A 16094-nucleotide genomic window follows, 5' to 3' on the forward strand; every position below is an offset into this window, starting at 1 on the left:
CGAGATACTGTTGTGGAGAAGTTTAAAGCCGGATTTGGATACAAAAAGATTTCCCAAGCTTTAAACATCTCAAGGAGCACTGTGCAAGCCATCATATTGAAATGGAAGGAGCATCAGACCACTGCAAATCTACCAAGACCCGGCCGTCCTTCCAAACTTTCTTCTCAAACAAGAAGAAAACTGATCAGAGATGCAGCCAAGAGGCCCGTGATCACTCTGGATGAACTGCAGAGATCTACAGCTGAGGTGGGAGAGTCTGTCCATAGGACAACAATCAGCCGTACACTGCACAAATCTGGCCTTTATGGAAGAGTGGCAAGAAGAAAGCCATTTCTCAAAGATATCCATAAAAAGTCTCGTTTAAAGTTTGCCACAAGCCACCTGGGAGACACACCAAACATGTGGAAGAAGGTGCTCTGGTCAGATGAAACCAAAATTGAACTTTTTGGCCACAATGCAAAACGATATGTTTGGCGTAAAAGCAACAAAGCTCATCACCCTGAACACACCATCCCCACTGTCAAACATGGTGGTGGCAGCATCATGGTTTGGGCCTGCTTTTCTTAAGCAGGGACAGGGAAGATGGTTAAAATTGACGGGAAGATGGATGCAGCCAAATACAGGAACATTCTGGAAGAAAACCTGTTGGTATCTGCACAAGACCTGAGACTGGGACGGAGATTTATCTTCCAACAGGACAATGATCCAAAACATAAAGCTAAAACTACAATGGAATGGTTAAAAAATAAACGTATCCAGGTGTTAGAATGGCCAAGTCAAAGTCCAGACCTGAATCCAATCGAGAATCTGTGGAAAGAGCTGAAGACTGCTGTTCACAAACACTCTCCATCCAACCTCACTGAGCTCGAGCTGTTTTGCAAGGAAGAATGGGCAAGAATGTCAGTGTCTCGATGTGCAAAACTGATAGAAACATACCCCAAGCGACTTGCAGCTGTAATTGGAGTAAAAGGTGGCGCTACAAAGTATTAACGCAAGGGGGCCGAATAATATTGCACGCCCCACTTTTCAGTTTTTTATTTGTTAAAAAAAGTTTCAATTATCCAATAAACGTTGTTCCACTTCACGATTGTGTCCCACTTGTTGTTGATTCTTGACAAAAAATTAAAATTTTATATCTTTATGTTTGAAGCCTGAAATGTGGCGAAAGGTTGCAAGGTTCAAGGGGGCCGAATACTTTTGCAAGGCACTGTATATAACTAAAGTCATTATATAATGGAAATAAGGTTGCTTAAAAGTTGGTGGGAACAATTTGTGCATCCTGAAAAGTTGCTAGTATTATGTCCCTACCGTCGCTAAGCAAACCTACGCCCTTGTCGGCCGCACCCCCAGTAATTGCTCCTGGTACAATCCAAGTTGTAATTTCCAGTCAAAAAATGATTGGACAACAACTGCCGTCAATGGCATTGAAATTTAATCATTCCAGCTATTCAAGTACAATTGAATTGGACGTCAATCACCGTCAATGGCAACCAATGAGTCAATATATGAATGACTTCACATGATCATTTTTGCAAATGCCCACATTCCACATTTACCGCGCCTTCCTCCCATTTTCATCCGTCTTCAAACCGTGTTTGCGTCTTCTTCATTGGTTTTTCAGCTGTGTCGGCTTTCACCAGATGGGTGAATCCATCAAATAATGGCAGCGTGTTTATTTGCATGTTTGATTGTTCTTGTTTACATGTCTTTGAGGCCATCTGCGCATGTTTGAGTGTGCACTGCCTCACAAAGCTCACATGATGCATGAGTCACTTCTGTATGAACTGTTTGCGCCAGGGATGAATTAACAATCCAAATTAGCCACTCGATACATTTCAATGTATTGCTAGACAGTACTTATAGATTTGTAAAGAGAAATAGTCTAAAACTAGAGAAGCACTCCGAGTGAGCAGACTTCTGCCTAAGCAGCCAAATTCAAAGCATCGCCGTATTTGGTAAAGTTCATGCACGCCCCTAAATGTCACAAGTTTTTCTCCCACCCTGTAAATTTGAGGTAACAAAGCAAATCTGTTCGCAAGCTATTCGAAAAATCCTTTTTTATGACCTTTTATGACATTTATGACCTTTGACCTCATCCTGCCAAATAAAATCACCACTTCCGTTTCATATTATAAGCATACGCTCAACTCTGATCATAATACCTATATTTGTTCTTGATTTACATTGAGCTGGCAAAAGTACACAGATTGGCTGAATTGGACGGGAGATGGATGACTTCTTTGGAAACAGCCATTCGGTGTACGTCTGCCAGCTCTCTGATTGGTTGGCTTCGTGGCACGTTTGGAATGTGTGTGCCCAAGTGAGCGCGCAGAGAAAACAAACCTACGAGCGCAGGGCTAGGGTTATGTTAGGGCAGGAATTGAGCAGATAAAACCGCAATTATGGAGCCCAGAGTAGATTTTTGTTTTTGCTAACTTATATTTTATGTGCTAAAAATCTGTTATTGCTCACTCAAAATTGTTAATTGCTCGCTCAATCATTTTTTTTTGGGGGGGGGGGCTCAAAATCTGTCATTGCTCGCGCAGAATAGCAGCAGATCCGAGAACGAAAAGTGGTAGTATTTGGTATATGGCAAAATGGCATTTATTTGTCAATGGCATTTTTGTGGTATATGGCAAAATGGCTTTTGGCATATGGCATTTTTTGGTATATGGCAGAATAGCTTTTTGGCATGTGGCAGTTTTTGGTATATGGCATTTTATGGGGCATCTGGCTAAATGGCTTTTGGCTTATGGCAGTTTTTTTTTTTTTTAATATGGCAGAATGGCTTTTGCCATATAGCATTTTTTGACGGATGGCATTTTTTGAGGTATTTGACAAAATGGGTTTTGGGCATATGGCTAAATCGCTTTTGGCATATGGCAGGTTTTTTTATATGGCAGAAAGGCTTTTGGCATATGGCATTTTTTGATGGATGGCATTTTCGGGGTGTATGGAAAAATGGCTTTTGGCAAATGGCTTTTTTTTTTTTTTGGTATATGTCAAAAAAAAAAGCTTGCGGCATATAGCTTTTCTTGGTATGTGGCATTATTTTTTTCAGGACATAATATGGCGGTTTTGTATATGGCAGAATGGCTTTTGGAATATGGCATTTTTGACAGATGGCATTTTTTTGGTATATGGCAAAAAAGCTTGTGGCATATGGCATTTGGTATGTGGCATTATTTTGGGGGGAAATATGGCAGTTTTTTGTATATGGCAGAATGGCTTTTGGCATATGGCATTTGTTTTGGTGTATGGCAAAATGGCTTTTGTCAATGGCATTTTTTGGTATATGACTTTTTTTTGGCATATTGCATTATTTTCTGGTAAGTGGCATTTTTTTGGCATATGGTAAAATGGTTTTTGGCATATGGAAGTTTTTTTGTACATAGCAAAATGGCTTTTGGCATATCGCATTTTTTTGATGGATGGCATTTTTGGGGGGGCATATGACATTTTTAAGGCAAAATGGCTATTGGCATATGGCATCTTTTGGTATATGGCATTTTTTGGCATAAGGCAAAATGGCTTTTGGCATATGGTATTTTTTCAGTATGTTGCATTTTTTTTGCATGTGGCATTTTTTTTTTTTTTTTGGCATGTGGCAAAATGGCTTTTGGCATATGGGAGATTTTTGGGGGCCATACGGCATTTTTTGCATGCCCAGCACATCCATGCCTTTGACGGCCATGCTTTTCCAAATTTCCCATTCATTTTAAATGAAAAACGTGTGACCATACACTTACCTTTACAGCGCATTGTTATTCAACTGGCACCCATGTAAGGCAATGACATTGACAGCCATACCAAGAAAAAAAAAAAAGTCATATGTTTAAAAAAAAAAAAAAAAAAGCCATTTGCCAAAAGCCATTTTTCCACATAGCAAAAAAAAAAAAAATCCATGTGCTAAAAGCAATTTTGCCATTTGCAAAAAAATACCATATGCCAAAAAGATATGCCATAAAAATGCCAAAAGCCAATTTGCCTTATGCCAAATACCACTTTTTATTGTCGATGTCTCTCCAAAATAGTGGCACTAACATAACGCCATAGAACTCTGTAACTCATTTGTAACTCCAGGACTCCCTGTAATGCCTTTATTCATCCTTGAGTTATCATTTTACACATATTTTGGACTTCTTTGACCTCATTACCCCAAAATGTAAATGTAATGGGTTTTTTTTCTCCATCCTGGGAATGCTTACATGTTATGTGCTATAAAAATATGAAAACATATATTATTGTTTGTATGGTACTAGTTTGAGGAGTCTATGATTAGTTAACTTTGTTAATGCCCAATTCAAGGAGAAATGTTAGGAATTCCAAAGGATTCAGATTCATTCTCCTACTGTAACTATACAATTTAATATGTAAATCTTAAACTCAGACTTCACTGTAGGAAAATTGCGTGTGTGCGAGTGTGTGTGAATCTTTTCACTTCCTACTCGTATCTTCACCGAATCACATTATGCATGACTGCCGTCAGCGGCAACCTTCCAAATATATTGACATTTTATCTTTGAAGCGGAGAAAAAAAATGCATTAATTAAAGGATCTTTTTTATGGGTTTTACACTCCAAGGTTCCTTTTTTTTCTTTTTTTCTTTTTTTTTTTTTTTTTTTTTTGATGACGGGCCAGCAGTCATTTTTGATCAAACTTTCATTAACGCGCTTAATTAAAAAACTGCGCACACACACACACATTCGGATGTACCCGCCAATACAAAGCAGTGAGAAAAGGAACACAAGCAGAGTGTGCACTTGTAAATGTCCATCGCACTGAATAAGTCCATATTTGATGTGTTTTGACATTAGTGAAACACATCATTAGCTTCTCCGTGTGCACGTCTTTATTTGCAGTCTAACAAGGCGGATTTCTTACAAAGACATTTGGGGGGATTTTTATGGTGACTGTTGTGCTGAAGAGGGCTTGCTTTCCATGTTTTTTTTTTTTGTGTGTGTGTGTATGTGTGTCTCTGTGTTTTGTTTTTTGTTCCCATTGGGCTGTATTAGAGAGCTGTGAAGGAAGTGAAAGGTGTACTAGTTTTATTTAGCTCAGCTTCTTTATCGTGTGGAATTGCCAGGGGCTGGTATTTGTACATTCACCACGTGAAATCAACATTGTCAACCAGCCAGGGAGATTTACAGTAGATGGCCTTTAGAGAAATAGTCCATTTGTGATTTTCTTTGGTTGAGCGGGAGAATTGACCTCTACCAGTTCAACAAATGCTGAATGTTAACGGTGCTATATGGCAGTGTTTTTCAACCAGTGTGCTGTGAGAGATTGACAGGTGTGCCGCGAGAAATTATCCAAATGTACAGTGCCCTCCATAATTATTGGCACCCCTGAAAAAGATGTGTTTTTTAGCTTCTTAATATTTTTTTAAATTCAAATAATATGGGACCTTAATGGAAAAAAAGAGAAAAATCCAACCTTCAATACAAGTGCATTCATTCAGTGGGGAAAAGATCCCACATAAAGAAAAAGTTATTTGACATCAAATAATGTGTGTAACAATTATTAGCACCCCTGGTGTTAATACGTTTTACAACCCCCTTTTGCCAACAAAAACAAGGTCTGAGGACTGAGATGGCCATGGGAAGAGCTTGATTTTGTGTCTGGTGAACCATTTCTGTGTAGATTTGGTCATATGTTTAGGGTCATTGTCTTGCTGAAAGACCCAGTGACGACACATCTTCAGCTTTCGGGCAGAGGTCAACAAATTTTGATTTAAAATGTCCTGGTATTTCAAAGCATTCATGATGCCATGCACCCTAACAAGGTTCCCAGGGCCTTTGGAAGCGAAACAGCCCCACAGCATCACTGACTCACCTCCATACTTCACAGTGGGTATGAGGTGCTTTTCAGCATGCGCATCTTTCGTGGCACGCCAGACCCACTTGGAGTGTTTGTTGCCAAAAAGCTCAATCTTGGTCTCATCTGACCAAAGCACACGGTTCCAGTTGAAGCCTGGGACCGTGTGTATTTTTGTGTGACACCAAGATTGAGCTTTTTGGCAACAAACACTCTATTACACACACATTATTTGATATCAAATATTTTTTCTTTATGTGGGATTTTTTTCCCCACTGAATGAATGCACTTGTATTGAAGGTTGGATTTTTCCTCTTTTTTTCCATTAAGGTTCCATATTATTTGAATTAAAAAGAAATATTATTTTCAGGGGTGCCAATAATTATGGAGGGCACTGTATATGGTGGAAAACACTCAGGTGACTTAAAGTTCCGCTTCGAGACCCCAAAATTGGCCAACTTTCGAAATTGTCCGATATCCATGTGCGATACATCATTGGAGAGCTTAAAATCTCAATTTTCTGGGGGAAGAAAAATTTTGAACAGAAGGGCATTTAAAAAAAAACAAAAAAAAAAAAACTTTTTTTTAAACAGCAACACTCTATCTGGAGATGAGAGCACACGAGAGCAGAATTAAAGACGCCATGACTTTAACGAGATATTATCGCGTACTTAACTTGTTTCGATCCAAAACTCCATGTAGCATGTATCACTGAGTGTCAAGACACAGCTGTGAATGGCCACAGCTGGATTTTTGGGGGGGATTTTATGGGTGAAACATGGTAATATAACATGGGTCGCAATGCAGAATTCGCAGATATCAAGGAGATTTTCTTTTTTATATTTTTACCCTTTTAAACCTTTTTTTTTTCTCTCAATTTTACTTTGTCTTGATCAATTATTTATCATCTAAAATATTTGCTTTTACATTTTTTTTCATTGTGACGTAATTTGTTTAAAAGTTTAAAATATGCGAGTGAATAATTTTTTAAAGTCTTTTTTTTTTTCAACTAAATATTATACTTCAATTAATGATTCTAAGCTAAAAATGATAGCCATTTCGAATATTACATATAATTTCTTACATTCTTTTTATGGATAGGTTGAAACAAAAGCGGTTGCCCGATGTCTGTAAACAGGGGTTTCAAGGGTAAAACGTACAAATTAAAAATAGTTTGGGGGGTTACTGTGCCATGAATCTGCTGTGGCAACATATGGACATATCGTGCTATCAAACACAACATTTGTTATGGCCTAAAATACAGCAGTTTATTTTAAAGAGGGGTGCAAGAGCAGAAACTGCTTTTTCAGCCTTGTCTGTGTTTTCCGCTACCCTTAAAACCTCCTGCACTTTGAAACCACCAGCTTAACTTTGTTCTTACTTGTGGAGGCTGGCCTGACCGCAGTAGTTTTGCAGGTTAGCAAATTCACACAGATTAATGCTATGCCAACTCTGATGCAGGGCGTACTTTTAGTAGCAAAATTAGTGGTGTTTCCCCCACCTCCAAAACATTTACATCTTTTTTAGGGCTGTCAAAATTAGCGCGTTAACGGGCGTTAATTAAATTTTTTAAATTGATCACGTTAAAATATTTGATGCAATTAACGCATGCATTGAATGACCCGCTCGCACATTGCCTCAAACAGATTACAATGACGCCGTTTATGGACATTAAAAGTGAAGAGAATGCCACCGGCCGCTTGGGGGCAGTGCCGTTCCATACTAATGTTATTCCTTCTAAACGTGGGAGAATTAGTAGTTGTGAGACGTTTATTCTGTTGCATTGTGCTATTTGTGCTTCACACATTTTTCTGTAAATTTTCTTTCTTTTATTGGCAATTATGTGTCTCTTGTTGTATTTTGGGTAAGATATGTACAGAGGTATGTATGTTATAAAGGCGAGTGGACACAGGGGTTCTTTGGACCGCGCCGTTTATTGGCATAAGCTTCGGCAACTCCTTCACAACAAACATAAGTATCGTTTCGTGAAAGCACAACAAAAATAATATTCCTATCTCTCAAAAAAAAATTTTGTTCACAAAAAGAAAAGCACTTCAGTCTATAGTAATGAGGCCCTATTCTCACACAGTTAAACAACAATGCAAAATGAACTGGCATTCCATATCAAAATAGCTATGCAAATACAAGTAAAACTTACTCAGACTTTGGTCACTCTATTCTTATTATTGTTATTTTTATTCTTATTATTATTATATTAACTCTACTTTTGATTGAAAATTTTACAAATTTTATTGAAACGAAAATATGAAGAGGGGTTTCAATATAAAATTACTATAACTTGCAACTATAACATTTATCTTTTAAGAACTACAAGTCTTTCTATCCGTGGATCACTTTAACAGAAAGTATGTTAATAATGGCATTTGTGGATTTATTGTTATAATAAACAAATACAGTACTTATGTACAGTATGTTGTATGTATATATCCGTCTTGTGTCTTATCTTTCCATTCCACCATTAATTTACAGAAAAATATGGCATATTTTATAGATGGTTTGAATTGCGATTAATTGCGATTAATTACGATTATTTAATTTTTAAGCTGTAATTAACTCGATAAAAAATGTTAATCGTTTGACAGCCCTAATCTTTTTACATTACTTACAGTGGCTTGTGCTGGCCGAGAAAAAAAAAACATATCCCTCCTCTTCCGAGGGGGTGGAGGAGGCGGCATGTTGTATTTCTGTCGGCGGGGTTGTGTGAGTGTGCGTCTCAGTGGCGAGAGGAGGGGACGGGGGGGTCAAGTCATCAGCAAATAAAAAGGGATCAATGTAAGTTTGAACATAATGTAAATACCGTATTGGCCCGAATATAAGACGGCCCTGATTATCAGACGACCCCCTCTTTTTCAAGACACAAGTTTGAAAAAAAGACTTTTTGAACACCACATTTTACTTTTTATACAGAAAGTATTTACAGTACATCTGAAACAAATGATTATAACAATATATTTGAGAGAAAAAGCATGTTATTTTGCCTCATTTAAATCTTAATATCTTAACATTTAAATATGTAAACTAAAGTGCAATCATTCGTTCGTAAATGAATGGCTTCTGGTTTTTTAAATGTAAATAAACAACAACATTGCAATAACTGCATTAACCATCAAAGTGAAGTCTAACTGTAACTGTGGTCTTTAAACAAATCTGAATAAGGAAAAACATTGCAATAAAATAATGCAAACTTGAGAGTAGCTGAGATCTATCATGACAGAACATCGCTTCAATGATATTTGGCGTCATCTGGCGTCGTGAATGGGTATAACGTCTAGACCGCGAATATAAAACGACCCCCACTTTTTCAATCTTATTTCAATGCAAAAAACACCGTCTTATTTACGGGCCAATACGGTAAATCACTTAAAAATGGTAGGGTCTATTTTATTCTTGCAACATATGGGAAGAAAATCTAAATTACTCATTATATAATGCAAATAAGGTGGCTTAAAAGTTGGTGGGGACAATCTGAGCATCCTGAAAAGTTGGTTGTATTACAGGTATGTCCCGACCGTCGCTATGCAAGCCTACGCCCTTACTTTTACTGTTTTTTTTTTTTGCCCCTGTATCTGTACTTTTACTGAAGTAAAAAAATAAATAAATAGAAATAAAAACTGAGGACTTCATCCACCACTTCTCTCAGGAAGGGAAGAAAAAGGGCTTTTGGGGCAGTCTCAGTTAAAATGTCAGGGCATTGGTGGAGCATTCATGGAGTAGAAACGTATTTTAAATGAACACTAAAAATCCCATAGAGTATCTTTAAAGTTTTGATATTGTTTGTGGTTTCTTTTTTTTGGGGGGGGTGGTGACTATGTAGCTACAGTTTTTAGCAATTTGAATTTTGCATGTGCCTCTCACCCTGACAAGGTTGTTCCTAGCTAGGTTAGCTTAGCATTGGCTATAATGGGTGCAATTTATGTGCTCACAATTAGGGATGTCCCGGTCCAGGTTTTTGCACTTCCAATCCGATACCGATATTGTTTTGCACTTCCGATCCAATACCGATACCGGCCGATACCGACCTATCTGAGCATGTGTTAAAGTTTAAAGTTATTTAGCCTCCTTACTTAGTTGTCAGACTCATGTTGAAAAAGGTTTTATTACCCTTGATAACAACTAGCCAGCTGAATTAGGTGAGTTTGAATAACACACAACGGTTGGTAAACAAGAAACTGACCTGTTTATTCAGTGACGAACACAAAACATTATAAATAACAAACAGAAATGGCATAGTCAGTCAGTAAAACGTGCAAATAATATTGTAACCTGTCTTAAAAAAGCAAAACTCACCAACAACCTCAGTGGAAAATCCCACAAATCCCCCAAGCTATTAGATGCTTTTAATGTTTCGTGCATTATTTACAAAAATTGTATAAAAAGCCTCTCGGGTTTAAATAAACGACTATTTCAGTATCAAGTTAACATTTTAAAACAGTAAATAAAATACTCAAGTCCCCATTCTGTATCAGCAGCTTTAAACTACATTCAATTCATTTAATTTTGCGAATCAACTGTTAAAGTTGTTATAATTGCTCCCGTTATTCCATAATTTCCCTTCTGTCTACTTTCGATATGTGAAAGTTTTAAAACTGTTTTGAAGATAAATTCAAGTCAAAATTTTGCCGATTTAGGAGTATTTTAGATAAAAAGTTAATTAGGTTCGCTTGGAAGGTTCACAACAGCCTACTAGGGAAGTCTTCTGCTTTAAGATGGCGTCTGTTTACTAACGCATCTGGTTTTCAATACTTCAATGTTGCTAACGCAGTGGAGTCTGTCGTGTAGCATCTAGTTCTATATACATATGATATCTATTTTCTCCAGTAAAACGACGTTGACGTAGTTTGTAGCGGCTCTCAGCAGCAGTCAGGTATTCCTGTGTTTTTTTATCCAGCGGCATGAGTTGAGCTAAAGCCGTGAGTTGAGCATTGGCATTACCTGGGTCTATGACAAGCATTATGTTTACTCTTGGGACGCAATGCGGTCAGTTTCTCATTGCGTCCCGAAGACCGCGCTGTGTATTAGTTCCGCTTTACTTGACATATTTCATTAATCGGAATTTGAATGTTTGTGAATCGTTCTCGAATCTTCCAATGCCGAATCGCTCGAGGATGTAATGACGGCTGGGCATGTTGTACCGTGGTTCTAAGTGTTGGATGTTGCGTCTTTACTCACGTGAGATAATGGCTCGTCATCCAGAATTAATTCTTCGGCAATGACTCTTGAGTGCCAGTTTGTCATGCATAGCAAAAGTTTCTGCCAGTGTTAGTTGCGTAGGACCTTTCTTTTTGTCTTCGGTTTTCTTAACATACTCCTCATATTGTTTGTGGTGGTATTTCGCTAAATGCTTGATTAGGTTGGTTGTATTAAAACTTCTTACAGCATTACCACTACGCTTGACTTTATTGTGGCATATGTTGCACTCTGCCTCTTCGTCTTTGTCATCCTTTAAGGTGAAATGATCCCACACAGCTGACATTTTTACCGATAAAGTCTCTCGGTAAATTGGGAGACGGTAATGTAAATGTAGTGTGTTGAAGGTGTGCCTTAAAATGCGGACCGGATTTTAGGGAAACCGAAGCAAAAACTGGAATGGATTATGTAAATCGGTGCGCTGGAAAACCCGGACCGGATTTTAAAAAAAACAAAAAAAAACTGGATCAGAAGTCTGGATCGGAATTTTTCCGTGTTCCGATCCGATGCGTATATTTTTGCCCATATCGGCGTCCGATCCGATCCAAATATCGGATCGGGACATCTCTACTCACAATTGCAAAATCCAACCTTGGTTCTACACTTGGCCACAGTAGGGGGATCCTGGTTGAAGTAAACCATTTGAAAAAAAAGCTAAAAAGTTAGCCAAAGTAGTAGGAAACTCATGCCTGTGTACACCACAGTCTGAAAGGTAGCTTGAATAGGATGGAATGCTCTATGAAGCACTTTGACCACCGTATGATGTCGATAAAGAGCTGAAGAAGTGAGCTCCGTTTAGATCAAATTTGATTTTTTTTGTCTTTTCAGGAAGGAGTTATACTTCGAATCCATTCAAACCTAATTCACTAATGCCAGAACAAATAGGGAAACTGTTTCCTTACCATTCAAGTCAAATTCAGGGCCTTCTATAGCACTACCTCAGTGGTTCCCAAACCGGTCCTCAAGGACCCCTGTGGGTCCTGGTTTTTGTTCCTACCGATCGAGCACAGACCGTTTAGCCAATGAGGTTTCTGCTAAAACAAGCAGCACCTGACAACAATCAACTGATTACACTTGTAAAACACCAGATTGGTACACATGTGTCGTCCTGTTTTGTTGGAAAGAAATCCAGCACCCACAGCGGCCCGATGTGGAATAGTTTGGGAACCCCTGCTCCACCTCTACTCGACACACCCAATAAATGAAGTCAGTGATTCGTAAAAAACAGGACTGAACAACCTAGTCTTCCCTTATGTCCCTCCTCTAGGTTGCCAATCTTCTCAGGCTCTTCCAGATCCCTCAAATAAGCTACGCATCCACCAGCGCCAAGCTAAGCGACAAGACCCGCTACGACTACTTTGCCCGCACCGTGCCGCCTGACTTTTACCAGGCTAAAGCGATGGCTGAAATCTTGCGCTTTTTCAACTGGACCTATGTCTCCACTGTGGCGTCGGAAGGCGACTACGGTGAGACGGGCATTGAAGCCTTTGAGCAGGAGGCCCGTATGAGGAACATCTGTATTGCCACGTCAGAGAAAGTAAGATAATAATAAGCAGGTTTCTTTACGTTCCCTTTTTGACCTAGTATATCTACTCCGACAGGGGAATTTTCATTCCTGTGACTGACCTTTCAAAATCTTGGATCTGTACAGGTGGGACGTTCCAACGCCAAGAATTCCTACGAAGCCGTAATCCGCCAGCTTATCCAGAAACCCAACGCTCGTGTGGCCGTCCTGTTCCTGCGCAGCGATGATGCCCGAGAGCTGCTGGCCGCCGCTGCCAGGCTAAACACCACCTTTATCTGGGTGGCCAGCGACGGCTGGGGGGCGCAGGAGAGTATCGTCAAGGGCAACGAGATTACGGCGGAAGGAGCAATCACGCTGGAGTTGGCCGCCAACCACGTGCCGGACTTCAACCGCTATTTCCTTAGCCTGAACCCTAAGAAAAACACACGCAACCCTTGGTTCAGGGAATTCTGGGAACAACGCTTCCAGTGCTCACTAGGAGGGGAGACGCCGCTGCCGATGTGTGATAAGGACCTATCCATGGACATGAGCAACTTTGAGCCTGAGTCAAAGATCATGTTTGTGGTAAATGCGGTGTACGCCATGGCCTACGCACTGCACAATATGCAGCGCAGCCTCTGCTTCAACACCAGCTCGCTCTGCGACAACATGAAGGCTTTGGATGGCCGCAGACTCTACCGTGACTTCATCCTGAACGTTAGCTTCACAGGTAAGACACTGTTTGCTTCAAAAAGGCTTGGTGACATCACAAATGTGGCCCGTGTGGCCCTGAGTAATTGTTTCTGTCTTTCGTGCTCGCGCTTTTTCCTTTCAAAAAAATTCCAAAGTAATCCATGGGTGCTTTGCAGCTTTGTCACTAACGCATTACTAAGTAAGGCGTTATTGTTATCTGATTACTTTCTTTCAGTAACAAGCAATCTAACGCATTATTTTTTTCCAAACCAGGAATCTGATTAAAGTTAGTTTACTATTTTGTTATTGCCTCATACTGTAAGTAGAATGAAGAATAGTGTACCAAGAGCGTTTTGAATAGAAAATGTTAGAAAGCTTCCCACAACGCATTCCTTACCACGGTCAGAATGACAAGGCAGTTTTATCAAGAGCTAAACATGTCTATAGTTATCAATCACTAAAATGTCTCTTACTGCAATCAATCATGGAACATACTGTTATAGCAATCGATACTTTATTGTGAGCCTTCATTGGTAAAAGCAAATATTTAATAACCATTTAATAATCATCTTATCAGTAACCGCTCATAATTACTCCCTGTTTTCATCTCGAGTCACACACCCTAAGTGCTTTAGGACTGAGAAATGTGTGGAGCACAGGTGCGCATTCGAGCAGAGTGCAGCCACGTGTTGAGATGTGCGAGGGAATGTTGATCTGTGTGCACTCATGAATGAACGTGAGTATTTTTCCTTCATTCTGGAGGGTTTCAGCGATAGGTTGGAGACGCTACATGCGCGGCCGCTTTGCTGTTGGAACGGTGGGTAGTCATCGCTCCCGCTCGTCCTCATGAAGTCGGCGAGCATTGTTTACATCAGATTCATGATGCACATTCATGCCGTGAGGGGACGTGTTTGTTCAGCATCTTTTGGGATATGTTGTTGGTCCGATTGAGTGTAAAGTGTTTATTTGCCGCCACGTTTTGTGGCCAAATTGACCGCGTGTCACGGCGTGCTTCCGCGTTGTACTCGTGAAATCGTGCCAGCCCCCACCTTTGTGTTTATTGCACTGTGCAATTCATTTGTGTGTTGTTGATTATTTTGCAGTCAATTTGCATTGTTTTATATCGGCTCAAATATGCTGTTAACCCTAAACCCTAATCCACTGTTCAGAATTTTTGACAGTAGGCTTAATCTTTGAGTTAGCGGAGGTTTATTTAGTTAGTGGATTTGATTTCAACAAATTCCATGCAGTTTGTCAGTCATTTGTTAGTTTCAGGGCTCCGGAGTAGCTAAGCTAGCGCGAGTCAGTTGTCGTTGAAATAAACTCCATCGACTAATTAAACCTCCGCTAACTCTGTGAGTCTAATCCGACTTCAACTAGCCTCACCATAAGCTTTGTAGAATAGGAACGTTTTTAATCTAATTTTAAAAGTGCAGACTGTCTCGGCTTCTTTAATATTAGCTGGAAGCTGATTCCATAAAACAGGGGCTTGGTGGCTAAAGCCTCTAGCTCCGGCAGTACGTTTAGAAACCCTGGGAACTACCAGTAGACCTGCATTCTGAGAGCGGAGTGTTCTGTTGGGGCGGTATGGAACCAGAGCATCGGTGAGATAAGATGGCCCCAAACCTAAGCCTGTCGCAATATGCAATAATTCCATTTATCGCACGATAAATAAAAATGAAGGCGATAATTTTTCCGCTGCGATTTATGGCCTCGCCTGCGCACGCGTGCGGCATGCGTGCTGTTAAAAGTTCGGATTCCATGTTACCAACTGCGCAAAATGCATCTTCGCTCCAGGTCCGGCAAAAAATAGCGCCGGACCCAATCGTTCCCATTATATCCTATTGTTCAACATATACCGGCCGCGTCAGTGCTCCGGATTGACTGAGGACCATCTCTGGCGTGCCGTTGTTGTTGACGTGTGGGCGCTCCTGTCAGGGGTGACATTTCACGCGGAGCGGCTATTTTTCGGCACAACACCGGATATTTGAGTGGCAAATTAAGAGCGCTGTGATTCAAACTCGTCCTGTTTATGAAAGTCGATTGTCATATGCTGTTGTTGTACACTAATGAGCAGACGTGACTTATGTGGCGTTTGCTAACTTTTTTAATGTGCTCACATACTAGATATCATGACATGGCAAACTAGATGTGCTACGTCCCATGCCATTGGCTACGTGAGCCCAGAGTGATTATGGGACACGTAGTCCATATACTACATCGATGAATTACAAACCGCAATGACTGAATGGAAGTTAAGAATGTCAAATCAATCCATACCAGTGACTATAGATAATGCTGCAAATATTGTTAATTCAGTACGTGATACAGATGGATTCGGACCACAAATAGGATGTATTGCTCGTGTAGTAAACCTAGCTGCTAAGAGAGCTGTAGCAATCAACAGTGTGCCCCGCCTCACTTTACAAACGGTAAAGATTGTTCTCAGCACTTTTATACTAAATTTCTTCAGATCAGTAAGAAGTAAGCACATAGATATTATGCACTAAAATGCATGTTTATATGACGGCAATTTAATTTTTGCTCATTTGCAAAAAAAAAAAAAAAAAAAAAAAAAAACGAAACAAAAAATACAGTTGTTATTTTTTTTTTCAGAGCATTAAATGTATTGAATCGGATCGAAAATCGTGTCCCCGTATCGAAAATCATACCGAACCGTGACTTAACTGTATCGTTGCATCCCTATGGAACACCATTGCAGAAGCTATGAGGGGAAAAGTTTTCATTTGTCTAAATGCTTAAGTTATTAACTGCAATTGTATTTTTTTTTTCTTGAAAAACACATTATATTTATTCTGTGTTTCTGTGCGGTATTAATATTGTTGTCTTTTACTTAAGAGGCACGGTCTAC

General features: G+C 39.7%; 1 protein-coding gene across 1 annotated transcript in view; it reads left to right on the top strand.

The window, feature by feature from the left end:
* Positions 1-16094, top strand: part of grm3 (glutamate receptor, metabotropic 3) — a 144903-nt gene that overhangs the window by 72998 nt on the left and 55811 nt on the right. The window contains exons 5-6 of the mRNA XM_057836602.1: positions 12293-12562; positions 12677-13259. Coding sequence (XP_057692585.1) covers positions 12293-12562; positions 12677-13259 — 853 coding nt within the window. The remainder of the gene's footprint in view (positions 1-12292; positions 12563-12676; positions 13260-16094) is intronic.

Source organism: Corythoichthys intestinalis, chromosome 5 (genome assembly GCF_030265065.1).
Source record: "Corythoichthys intestinalis isolate RoL2023-P3 chromosome 5, ASM3026506v1, whole genome shotgun sequence".
Taxonomy (NCBI): domain Eukaryota; kingdom Metazoa; phylum Chordata; class Actinopteri; order Syngnathiformes; family Syngnathidae; genus Corythoichthys; species Corythoichthys intestinalis.